The following is a 13695-nucleotide window of genomic DNA, read 5'->3' as shown; positions in this document are numbered from 1 at the left end:
AGTACTTCTTATTTAATAGTGATTGTATTAAGTTCCTCCCTCCCTATAGCCCCTTGATTATCCACTATTGGGATGTTTTTAGTGTCTTCTACCATGAAGACCGATACAAAATATTTGTTCATGGTCTCTGCTGTTTCCCTGTTCCCCATTATTAATTCCCCACTCTCATCCTCTAAGGGACCAACATTTACTTTAGCCACTCTTTTCCTTATTATGTACCTGTAGAAACTCTTACTATCTGTTTTTATATTTTGTGTTAGTTTGCTTTCATCATCTCTCTTCCCTCTCTTTATTACTTTTGTAGTCGTTCTTTGGGAAACATTTAAAAGCCAGCAATTGTCTAGCTTCCCACTAGTCTTGGCCATTTTGTATGCCCTTGTTTTCAATTTGATACCATCCCTTATTTCCTTAGTTCGCCACAGATGGTTATCCCTTCTCTTAGTCTTTCATTCTCATTGGAATATATTTTTGTGGAGAGTTATGAAATATCTTCTTAAATGTCTGTCACTGCTCATCAACCGTCCCATACTTTAATCTATTTTTGCAGTCCACTTTATCTAACTCTGCCTTCGTACCTTTGTAGCCTCCTTTGTTTAGGCTTCGGACACTGGTTTGAGATCCAACTTTCTCGCCCTCCAACTGAATTTGAAATTCTTTAAGCTAATGGAAGGGTTTGATGGGGTAGATGTAGAGAAAATGTTTACACTTGTGGGGGAGTCTAAAACTAGAGGTCATAACTATAAGTAATCCAATAGGAAAGTCGGAGAAACTCATTTAAAAATGGTAGGAATATGAAACATGCTACCACAAGATCTAGTTGAGGTAAATAGCATAGATGCATTTAAGGGATGTAAGGTAAGCACATGAAGGAGAAAGGAATACAAGGATATGTAATTAGTTGGGTGCTACAGGGATCAGTGCTGTGGCCTCAACTATTTACAATTTATATTAATGACTTGGATGAAGGGACCGAGTGTAATGTAGCCAAATTTGCTGATGATACAAAGATAGGTGGGAAAGCAAGTTGTGAGGAGGACGCAAAGAATCTACAAAGGGATATAGATAGGCTAAGTGAATGGGAAAATAATTGGCAGATGGAGTATAATGTGGGACAATGTGAGGTTATCCACGTTGGTTGGAAAAATAAAAAAGCAAATTATTATTTAAATGGGGAGAGTTTACAAAATGCGGTGGTAGAGGGATCTTGGGGGGTCTTTGTACATGACACACAAAAAGTTAGCATGCAGGTACAGCAAGTAATCAGGAAGGCAAATAGAATGTTGGCAGTTATTGCAAGGGGGATAGAGTATAAAAGTAGGGAAGTCCTGCTATAACTGTACAGGGTATTGGTAAGACCACACCTGGAGTACTGCATACAGCTTTAGTCTCCTTATTTAAGGAAGGATATTCTTGCATTGGAGGCAGTTCAGAGAAGGGTCACGAGGTTGATTCCTGAGATGAAGGGGTTGTCATATGAAGAAAGGTTGGGCCTATACTCATTGGAGTTTAGAAGACTTAGAGGTGATCTTATTGAAATGTATAAGATTCTGAGAGGGCTTGACAGGGTAGATGCAGAGGGGATATTTCTCCTCGTGGGGGAATCTAGAACTGGGAGCATAGTTTCAGAATAAGGAGTCGCCCATTTAAAACTGAAATGAGGAGGAATTTATTCTTTGAGGGTTGTTAATCTTTGGAATTCTCCAGCTCAGAGAGCTGTGGGGGCTGGGTCATTGAATGTATTTAAAGCGGAGATAGACACATTTTTGAAAGATAGAGTGTCCAGGGTTATGGGGAGTGGGTGAGAAAGTGGAGGTAAGGCCAGGATCAGATCAGCCATGACCATGACCTTATTGAATGGCAGAGCAGGCATGAGGGGCCAAATGCCGACTCCTGCTCCTATTTCTTATGTTGTTATGTTCTTATGATATGCTGATAGAGCCAGATGAAGAGGAATGGGAAGAGGATCGTGTGGAGCATAAACACTGGCACAGACCAGTTGGGCTGAATGGACTGTTTCTATGCTGCAGACTAACTCTATAAATCTTTTGTACTTAAAGTAATTGTTTTTAACTGATGTTTAATTTCTTACTACTTTTATAAATCTGATTTGTAGATTCTAGTTAATACCTACAGTCTGATGGTGGTTAGTATTCTGGAAACTAGGACACAAGGGCTTGTCATTTGCAGTTAACAGATTACAATAAGAAAGTTCTTTTCAAACATGGGCAACATTACTTTACCAGATATGGTGCAGTCAGGCCTGCTAATTTGAGTAGTCCTTGGTGTGGCTAGCTGGTGTAGCCTGAAAATCATGATGCTCCCATATTTACAGTTAAAATGTCTGAGTTAGAGGTTTAAATGGCATAAACCATTACAGACTGATCTTGTTTGGGATGCACTGAGCAAATTATACTTTTTGACAAAATATCATGGCAGTTTCATTTTTTTCATTAAGTATGTGTTCTCACTTTGGGGGTGTGTATTTGGAAAGGTTGAGTGCTGGGTTGTTTGAACAGAACAGCTTTCTTATTGTAATCTGTTGACTGAAAATGATAAGTCCTCGTGTCCTGGTTTCCAGAAAACTAATCACTATCAGACTATAGGTATTGGGCTATAATTTACAAATTCTATAAAAGTAGTAAGAAATTAAACGGCAATTAGTTTAAGGACAAAAGATTTACAGAGTTACATGGTCTACAGCAAGAAAAATGCAATAAGCTACAGTGTACAGGAAATGGCTAATCATGATCTAGGTAGTGCTTTAATCATCTCAGAAATAACCATTGCTTAATATGCAACACAGCACCACAGTTTTCAAATGCATTTTTGATTCTATAAGCTGTCAGTTCTAGAATTTGGAGAGTGTGACAAATGAAGTTCAAGGTTTCTGACTGTCTTCACTACTAAACCTCGTAAGATTTTCTGTTCAAAAGAATAATTTGCTGAGAGGGTATTATTGGATGCTGATGGGGATGTTTGTGTTCAACCAAAGCCTTAAAGGAAGAAGTGTTCATCATCTGATTCTGTCTTTTTTTTCTGGCTTTGATCTAAATGATCCTTAGCAAGTGGTGCAGTTGAAGAATAATGTTTATTATGTCTATCCCAGCTTCTACAGTGGCACACTGAGTAATTGAACTGCATGATATAGACCTGACCCATACAGATCAAAAGATCCAAGGTTTAATTCCCAGTCCGTGTTGATTTAGTGCCGGGCCATCCGCAGAAGAACTAAAATTGGTCTGTCTGTGGAAGAAAATCATGAGCCAGGGTTTCTTCTACTGATCACTATTTTGTGTGTGAATAAATGGTGACAGTGATTGCGATTCCTTCCATGATTGAATAGCCAGCCAAACATGTCTTCTCTCATACATGTATGGTCATTTTGGAAAGAGATAGAGTAATGCCAGTATCAATGCAGCCCCAGAAAATTGAACGGTTAAAACAAAATATTGAGCCTAAAGAAGAGTAAACCTACCTCAGTGTTCTTGCTAGCTACCTACCTTGAAGTATACAGTAACTTAAATGTTGATATGACTGATGTGAAAATCTCATTTGCCACCATTGTGACATCACATTGACCTCTGTTGCTGCTCACAATGCTACTAAAATATTATTTGCACATTGAACGTTTCGCTGAATGAGGAAAAATGTAAGTATCAAAATCATCATTACAAAACTCGAGGCCAATCAGCACATTGTGCCTTTGCTGCTGCCATCTCGTCACCTGAAGTACTTTCTTTAATCCCATCTCCTTGTTCTTTCCCTGCATTTTTCAAATTCCTTTTCAAAATTCAAAGATGTAATAATGTCCACCCCAGTAGTTACAATGTGGGGAAGGCACATGTGCGGAAAAATATTTCCTCCTTCGAGTGACCTTCACTCTGTCCCTTGTTGCTGATTCATCAACCAATCTTTCAATTCTATCAATCCAAAATGTATTCATAGAAACATAGAAAATAGGTGCAGGAGTAGGCCATTCGGCCCTTCTAGCCTGCACCGCCATTCAATGAGTTCATGGCTGAACATACAACTTCAGTACCCCATTCCTGCTTTCTCGCCATACCCCTTGATCCCCCTAGTAGTAAGGACCTCATCTAACTCCTTTTTGAATATATTTAGTGAATTGGCCTCAACAACTTTCTGTGGTAGAGAATTCCACAGGTTCACCACTCTCTGGGTGAAGAAGTTCCTCTGCATCTCAGTCCTAAATGGCTTACCCCTTATCCTTAGACTGTGACCTCTGGTTCTGGACTTCCCCAACATTGGGAACATTCTTCCTGCATCTAACCTGTCTAACCCCGTCAGAATTTTAAATGTTTCTATGAGATCCCCTCTCATTCTTCTGAACTCCAGTGAATACAAGCCCAGTTGATCCAGTCTTTCTTGATAGGTCAGTCCCGCCATCCCGGGAATCAGTCTGGTGAACCTTCGCTGCACTCCCTCAATAGCAAGAATGTCCTTCCTCAGGTTAGGAGACCAAAGCTGTACACAATACTCCAGGTGTGGCCTCACCAATGCCCTGTACAACTGTAGCAACACCTCCCTGCCCCTGTACTCAAATCCCCTTGCTATGAAGGCCAACATGCCATTTGCTTTCTTAACCGCCTGCTGCACCTGCATGCCAACCTTCAATGACTGATGTACCACGACACCCAGGTCTCTTTGCACCTCCCCTTTTCCTAATCTGTCACCATTCAGATAATAGTCTGTCTCTCTGTTTTTACCACCAAAGTGGATAACCTCACATTTATCCACATTATACTTCATCTGCCATGCATTTGCCCACTCACCTAACCTATCCAAGTCGCTCTGCAGCCTCACAGCATCCTCCTCGCAGCTCTCACTGCCACCCAACTTAGTGTCATCCGCAAATTTGGAGATACTACATTTAATCCCCTCATCTAAATCATTAATGTACAGTGTAAACAGCTGGGGCCCCAGCACAGAACCTTGCGGTACCCCACTAGTCACTGCCTGCCATTCTGAAAAGTACCCATTTACTCCTACTCTTTGCTTCCTGTCTGACAACCAGTTCTCAATCCATTTCAGCACACTACCCCCAATCCCATGTGCTCTAACTTTGCACATCAATCTCTTGTGTGGGACCTTGTCGAGCGCCTTCTGAAAGTCCAAATATACCACATCAACTGGTTCTCCCTTGTCCACTCTACTGGAAACATCCTCAAAAAATTCCAGAAGATTTGTCAAGCATGATTTCCCTTTCACAAATCCATGCTGACTTGGACCTATCATGTCACCTCTTTCCAAATGCACTGCTATGACATCCTTAATAATTGATTCCATCATTTTACCCACTACCGATGTCAGGCTGACCGGTCTATAATTCCCTGTTTTCTCTCTCCCTCCTTTTTTAAAAAGTGGGGTTACATTGGCTACCCTCCACTCTATAGGAACTGATCCAGAGTCAATGGAATGTTGGAAAATGACTGTCAATGCATCCACTATTTCCAAGGCCACCTCCTTAAGTACTCTGGGATGCAGTCCATCAGGCCCTGGGGATTTATCGGCCTTCAATCCCATCAATTTCCCCAACACAATTTCCCGGCTAATAAGGATTTCCCTCAGTTCCTCCTCCTTACTAGACCCCCCGACCCCTTTTATAACCGGAAGGTTGTTCGTGTCCTCCTTCGTGAATACCGAACCAAAGTACTTGTTCAATTGGTCCGCCATTTCTTTGTTCCCCGTTATGACTTCCCCTGATTCTGACTGCAGGGCACCTACGTTTGTCTTTACTAACCTTTTTCTCTTTACATATCTATAGAAAGTTTTGCAATCCGTCTTAATGTTCCCTGCAAGCTTCTTCTCATACTCCATTTTCCCTGCCCTAATCAAACCTTTGTCCTCCTCTGCTGAGTTCTAAATTTCTCCCAGTCCCCAGGTTCGCTGCTATTTCTGGCCAATTTGTATGCCACTTCCTTGGCTTTAATACTATCCCTGATTTCCCTTGATAGCCACGGTTGAGCCACCTTCCCTTTTTTATTTTTATGCCAGACAGGAATGTAGAATTGTTGTAGTTCATCCATGCGGTCTCTAAATGTCTGCCATTGCCCATCCACAGTCAACCCCTCAAGTATCATTCGCCAATCCATCCCAGCCAATTCACGCCTCATACCTTCAAAGTTAGCCTTCTTTAAGTTCTGGACCATGGTCTCTGAATTAACTGTTTCATTCTCCATCCTAATGCAGAATTCCACCATATTATGGTCACTCTTCCCCAAGGGGCCTCGCACAACGAGATTGCTAATTAATCCTCTCTCATTACACAACACCCAGTCTAAGATGGCCTCCCCCCTAGTTGGTTCCTCGACATATTGGTCTAAAAAACCATCCCTTATGCACTCCAGGAAATCCTCCTCCACCGTATTGCTTCCAGTTTGGTTAGCCCAATCTATGTGCATATTAAAGTCACCCATTATAACTGCTGCACCTTTATTGCATGCACCCCTAATTTCCTGTTTGATGCCCTCCCGAACATCACTACTACTGTTTGGAGGTATGTACACAACTCCCACTAACGTTTTTTGCCCTTTGGTGTTCTGTAGCTCTACTCATATAGATTCCACATCATCCAAGCTAATGTCCTTCCTAACTATTGCCTTAATCTCCTCCTTAACCAGCAATGCTACCCCACCTCCTTTTCCTTTTATTCTATCCTTCCTGAATGTTGAATACCCCTGGATGTTGAGTTTCCAGCCCTGATCATCCTGGAGCCACGTCTCCGTAATCCCAATCACATCATATTTGTTAAAATCTATTTGCACAGTTAATTCATCCACCTTATTGCGGATACTCCTTGCATTAAGACACAAAGCCTTTAGGCTTGTTTTTTTAACACCCTCTGTCCTTTTAGAATTTTGCTGTACAATGGTCCTTTTTGTTCTTTGCCTTGGGTTTCTCTGCCCTCCACTTTTCCTCATCTCCTTTCTGTCTTTTGCTTTTGCCTCCTTTTTGTTTCCCTCTATCTCCCTGCATTGGTTCCCATCCCCCTGCCATATTAGTTTAACTCCTCCCCAACAGCACTAGCAAACAATTATCCTTAACCTTTTACTTTATATACTTAGCCATCTCTATCTATCCTTGTGGTTACTCCCCCCCCCCCCCCACGCCCCTTTAATACTATTTTCATAAGTCTATGTGGCACCTTATCAAATTCCTTCTAAAAATCCAAATCTAAAACAACCACTGCATTTGCTTTATCTACACTCTGACTTGTTTAAAATAATTCAATTCATATAAGCCTGACCTTTAGAAAACCATTGAATGTTCTTGAATAGCTGCGCCTCTAGATGTGGCCACTAATTTCCAAGTATGAACTCTTGGACCCTGCAATTCCCGGGGCCGGAGAGACTGGTTTCCACCTGGTTGTGGGGGGAGGGGTCAAAAACTTGGAACATTGCCAGGATTACACCCATTTTATACTGGCCCTTTAAGTTTTGGTCGGGGGGTCATGGGGAGAATCTTGCACACCTCTTCCCCGTGTCAGGTGGATATGTTTGAACGTCCCAGGAATTCTTCCCTTTATACTCACAGCAGAACAAATGTCAACTCAGTCTCATTGAAGGCTTTAAGAGGCTCATATTTTGCCAAAGCCGGCTGCTTGATCCATTTTGAAGCAGAACGTCTGGCTGGTGGTGCAGGTGGAATAAATCCCAATGAATTTCAGGGCCGAGAAACTTACCCACGCAAGGTAAGACTATCAGGCCTATAATTTCCTGGCTTCTCCCATTTTACTTTCTTGAGTAGAGTATAGCATTTGCTAGCCTCTAATCCTTGGCACGATTCTTATTTCCAGGGATGTTTGGAAAATTATGGTTGTTACCTCCACTACCTTTATCCTTGGTATTCTAGAATATATACTGTGGCCGAGTGCTTCTACTTTTAGTTCCAATAACATTTAAAAAATATATATTTTGTTGTTTAGAAAAGTCCAACACAATAAAAGCAGAAAGTTGATCGTCTCTCCTATTCCTTCATTCTTGAATACAAGATGGCCTCCTTCCTCTCAAGTGGTCCTCTTTGATTATCGTTTTGCATATGTACTTATTTCCCTTTATGTTGACTGCTACTTTTTTGTACTCCCTCCTCTCCTTCCTAATCTTCATTTTTATACTCCCTCCTCTCCTTCCTAATCTTCATTTTTATTTCCCTTCTATAAACTGTGTGTGTCTCATTTTCTGTATTATTCCCCCGTGCACGATATGCCTCAGCATAAGAACGTATATTGCTATCAGTCGCATTATGTTGTCACCAGAGGTCACTGTTGCAAAGTCAGTCGGATGGTCCTTTTTCAACCCATTGAAGGAGTGGAATTATCCCAATTAATGTGGTTTGAATTCAGTTTTCACTGGTTTCTGGTATGTCCAATATTTTTTTCCTATCTCTACTGTGCACCAACTGTTGTAATTCCTTTTTTATTTTTAAAAACTGACTAGTAAAATATGCAAGGGCCTTACTCTGTTAGAATGACTTCCTTCCCTCTTACTTTTTTTCCTTTTTTTATTTCTCTTCTCCCCCCCGCCCCCCCCCCCCCAACACAATTTTTATGTTTTAAAACTCCGCAACATTATCAATGAAAGATTCAAATTAAGAGATTCCTTGCTCTCTCAGATTTAATATAATGTGGAGAAATGTGAAATTATCCACTTTGGTAGGAAAAATAGAAAAGCAGAATATTTTTTAAAGTGAGAGACTAAGAAATGTTTGTATTCAGGGAGACCTGGGTATCCTTTACACAAATCACAAAGTTAACATGCAGGTACACCAAGCAATTAGGAAAGCAAATGGTATGTTGGCCTTTGTTTGAGGATTTGGAGTATAAGAGTAAAGAAGTCTTTATGGTATCAGCTCTGGCTCAGTTGATAGCATCCTCGCCTCTGAGTCAGAAGGTTATGGGGTCAAGTCCCACTCCAGAGACTTGAGCACAAAAATCCAAGCTGACACTCCAGTGCAGTACTGAAGGGAGTGCTGCACTATTGGCAATGCCGTCTTTCAGATGGGACATTAAATCAAGGCCCCATCTGCTCTCTCAGGTGGATGTAAAAGATCCCATGACACTATTTCAAAGAAGAACTGGGAATTATCTCCGGTGTCCTGGCCAATATTTATCGATCAATCAACATCACTAAAGAAACATATTATCTGGTCATTATCGCATTCCTCTTTGTGGGAGCTTGCTGTGTGCAAATTGGCTGCTGCGTTTCCTAAATTACAACAGTGACTACACTTCAAAAATACTTAATTGACTCTAAAGCACTTTGGGATGTCCTATGGTCATGAAAGGTGCTATATAAAATACAAATATTTTTCTTTTGCAATAGGGCCTTGGTGAGACCACACTTTTGGATTACTGTGTACAGTTTTAGTCGTCTTACCTAAGGAAGGATATATTGGTCTTGGACGGAGTGCAACAAAGGTTCATTAGACTGATTGCTGGGCTGAGGGGTTTGTCCTGCGAGGAGAGATTGAGTAGACTAGGCCCTATATTCCCTAGAGTTTAGAAGAATGAGAGGTGATCTCATTGAAACATATAAAATTCTTAAGGGGCTTGACAGGGTAGATGCTGGGATGATGTTTCCCTTTACTGGAGAGTCTAGAACTAGGGGTCACAGTTTCAGAATAAGGGGTTGGCCATTTAGATCTGAAATGAGACATTCAGCTCTCAAAAAATCTGCTGCCTATACTGTCCTCACCTATCACTGCTGTTTTCACCAATCTATATTGGTTCCAGGGTCTTTACGCTAAACATCCGTAAGACAAAGGTCCTCCACCAGCCTGTCCTCCCCGTACAGCGCCGACCCCAATCATCAAGATCCATGCGCAGCCCTGGACACCATGGACCACTTCCCATATCTCGGGAGCCTCCTATCAACAAGAGCAGGCATCGATGACGAGATCCAACACCGCCTCCAGTGCCACCTGAGGAAAAGAGTGTTTGAAGACCAGGCCTCCAAAACTGCCACCAAGCTCATGGTCTACAAATCTGTAGTAATACCTGCCCTCCTGTATGGCTCAGAGACATGGACCATATACAGCAGACACCTCAACTTGCTGGAGAAATATCACCAACGATGTCTCCGCCAGATCCTACAAATCCCCTGGGAGGACAGGCACACGAAGATCAGCATCCTCGTCCAGGTTAACATCCCCAGCATTGAAGCACTGACCACACTTGATCAGCTCTGCTGGGCAGGCCACATAGTTCGCATGCCAGACACGAGACTCCCAAAGCTAGTGCTTTACTCGGAACTCCTTCATGGCAAACGAGCCAAAGGTGGGCAGCAAAAACGCTACAAGGACACCCTCAAAGTCTCACTGATAAAGTGCGACATCCCCACTAACATCTGGGAGTCCCTGGCCCAAGACCGCCCTAAGTGGAGGAAGTGCATCCGAGAGGGCGCTGAGCACCTCGAGTCTCAACGCCGAGAGCATGCAGAAATCAAGCGCAGGCAGCAGAAAGAGCGTGCGGCAAACCAGTCCCACCCACCCCTTCCCTCAATGACTATCTGTCCCACCTGTGACAGTCTATGGCTCTCGTATTGGCCTGTTCAGCCACCAAAGAACTCACTTCAGGAGTGGAAGCAAGTTTTCCTCGATTCCGAGGGACTGCCTATGATGACATTGGTTCCTGGTCTTCCAACGCCGACAATTTAAAATTCTCATCCTCGTGTTTAAATCCTGTCATGGCCTCGCCGATCTCAGTAACTTCTTTGAAACCTTCTTTGAAGCATCTCACCTCCCTCCTTTCCTCTGAACTCACTGTTTCTCTGACTCTTGCCTCTTGTGCTCTTAGTTTTCCCCAACAGTGGCCGCTATGCCTTCAGCAGTCAAGGCCCTGGACTTTGGTACTTCCCTCACTAAATTAAAACCCACTTCTCACCCCTCCTATTATTTCCTTCTTTGACTAAGTCTATTTTTGTCTGATTACACATTGGTGAACCACGTTGGAACGTTTTCTACGTTAAAGGCACTACATAAATAGCATTTCTAATTTTGTTAACCTTGTACAGAAAAATATATATCTAAATAGCAGCTTAAACCTGGCACATTACTCAAGTTTAAGTTGTCTTGTTCATTTCCATTTCCATTCCCAGGTTACTTTACATTTTGGTTCTACAAATGTTTCCCAAACCAGGCCAACAGGGACAAGTACTCCACCAGCTACCGTCACAGTGACATCTTCGACTTTAGGAATCCAATCAGTCCAGAAACTGGTAATAATTGTGAAACTGTTAGTAAGACTATGGGGTATAAATGTGTCTTGCGCGGTAGCACAAAATGGGTGATGGCAAATCGGCAGCCCGTATTATACTCCGCCCAAATTTATTTTCCATGATTTCATTGTAAAACGGACTGCTGATTTATTGTCGTCCATTTTGCATTGTGGCCCATGATGAATTTATACACCACTATCTATCTCGATAGTTTGTGTGCAGCTAAATCGTCTGACTGGCCGCCATAAAGGTTACTGTGTCTCTCTTAAAAGAAGCGGTTGCTTCAATATTTTTAAGATCTTCGACTATACTTAATGACACAAGTCTTAAAAGTTTGGATGAAAAAATAGTAAGCAAACTGAAATTGCATAATTGGACCCAATTTTTCAGAATCCTATTTACAGGGCCCTATGAAGCATTTATCTACTGAGATGAGCCCTTGAACTTGCAATTTATTTCGGATTCCTAAGTAAAATGTAAGCTTGGCTTAGTGATGGCACTCTCATCTGAGTCAATTTCAGCGATTCAGCATAAATCTATGTCACCACTTCAGTGTAGGGAGTGCTGCATTGTCACAGCTGCCAACTTTGAATGAGATGTTAAACTGAGGCGCGATCTGCCTGATAAGATGGATGGAAAGGTCCCATGACACTTGAAAGAATGTGAGTTGTCCAATGCTCTGGCCAACATTCATGGTTTACAGCAGAGAAGGCGGCCATTTGAACATAACATTAAAAAATAGGAGCAGGAGTAGCCAATCGGCCCCTTGATCCTGCTCCGCCATTTAATAAGATCATGGCTGATCTGATCTTGGGCTCGGCTTCTTTTGCCTGCCCGCTCCCCATAACCCTTCACTCCCTTATCGTTCAAAAATCTGTCCATCTCCACCTTAAATACATTCAATGACCTCTCCTCCACAGCTCTCTGGGGCAGAGAATTCCACAGATTTATGACCCTCTGAGAGAAGACATTTCTCCTCCTCATAGTTCTAAATGGGTTTATTCTTAAACTATGCTCCCGAGTTCTAGATTCTCCTACGAGTGGAAAAACATCCTCTCTGCATCAACCTTGTCGAGCCCCCTCAGTATCTTGTATGTTTCAATGATTACCTCTCATTCTTCTGAACTCCAATGAGTATAGGCCCAACTGCTCAATCTTTCTTCTTAAGTCAACCCCTTCATCTCTGGAATTAAACTAGTGAACTTTCTCTGAACTGCCTCCAATGCAAGTATATCCCTCCTCAAATAAGGAGACCAAAACTGTACGCAGGTCTCACCAAGACCCTGAACAGTTGTAGCAAGACTTCTCTGCTTTTGCAATAAAGGCCAACATTCCATTTGCCTTCCTGATTACTTGCTATAATCATGCACTTTGTGTTTCATGCACAAAGACCCTGAGGTCCCTCTGTACTGCAGCATTTTGTAATCTCTCTCCATTTAAATAATTTGCTTTTTATTCCTGCCAAACTGGATAACCTCTCACTTTTACACATTGTATTCCATCTGCCATATGTTTGCCCACTCATTTAGCCTGTCTATATCCCTTTGCAGATTTTTTGTGTCCTCCTCACAACTTGCTTTCCCACCCATCTTTGTATCATCAGCAAACTTGGCTACATTGCACTCGGTCCCTCCATCCAAGTCATTCATATAGATTGTAAATAGTTGAGGCCCCAGCACCGATCTCTGTGGCACCCCACTAGTTACTGTTTGCCAACCGGAAAATGACCCATTTATCCCGACTCTCTGTTTTCTGTTAGTTAGCCAATCCTCTATCCATGCTAATATATTATCTCTAACCCCGTGAGCTCTTATCTTGTGCAGACACCTTTTATGTGGCACCTTATCAAATGCCTTCTGGAAATCCAAATACACTACATCCACTGGTTCCCCCTTATCCACCCTGCTCATTACATCCTCAAAGAATTCCAGCAAATTTGTCAAACATAATTTCCCTTTCATAAAACCATGCTGACTCTGCTTGACTGTATTATGCTTTTCCAAATGTCCTGTTACTGCTTCCTTAATAATGGACTCCAGCATTTTTCCAACGACAGATGTCTATAGTTTCCTGCTTTTTGTCTCCCTTTTTTTAAGTAGGGGCGTTACATTTGCGATTTTCCAATTCGCTGGGGCCTCTGTATCTGTGCCAAAATTTACTATTTACGTCTAGGGCTAAAATTAGCGGCGCCCAGTCACAGTCAAATGGGAGCCACAAATTACCCAAATTTCTCCCCCCTAATTTTTAAATTATGTATCCCTTTCTTTAGTTTTAACAATTTTGTTGGATCAACTTTATCAATGCCTTTCATAATTTTGAAGATGTCTATTAAGTCACCTCAACTCAAAGTTTCTTCTTTTCCAATGAGTCTTACTCCCTTAATCATGCCTCATAATTTGGATTCATAAAACTTCCTGGTTGCCCTACATTGCACCTCCTGGAGTTCTACCTCCAGTCCTGAACA

The 13695-nt window shown here is 42.0% G+C and overlaps 1 protein-coding gene across 3 annotated transcripts in view; it reads left to right on the top strand.

Moving 5' to 3' along the window:
* The window catches only part of poc5 (POC5 centriolar protein homolog (Chlamydomonas)), a 173609-nt gene that overhangs the window by 144300 nt on the left and 15614 nt on the right, over positions 1-13695 (top strand). For 2 of the 3 annotated variants that reach the window (XM_070886104.1, XM_070886110.1), the window contains exon 11: positions 11112-11231. The exons of the other annotated variant lie outside the window; for it this stretch is intronic. In XM_070886104.1, the coding sequence (XP_070742205.1) occupies positions 11112-11231 (120 nt within the window). The remainder of the gene's footprint in view (positions 1-11111; positions 11232-13695) is intronic. 3 annotated transcript variants of the gene reach the window in all.

Source organism: Pristiophorus japonicus, chromosome 1, assembly GCF_044704955.1.
Source record: "Pristiophorus japonicus isolate sPriJap1 chromosome 1, sPriJap1.hap1, whole genome shotgun sequence".
In the NCBI taxonomy this organism is placed as follows: Eukaryota; Metazoa; Chordata; class Chondrichthyes; family Pristiophoridae; genus Pristiophorus; species Pristiophorus japonicus.
This window is presented reverse-complemented; position numbering and strand designations above follow the sequence as displayed.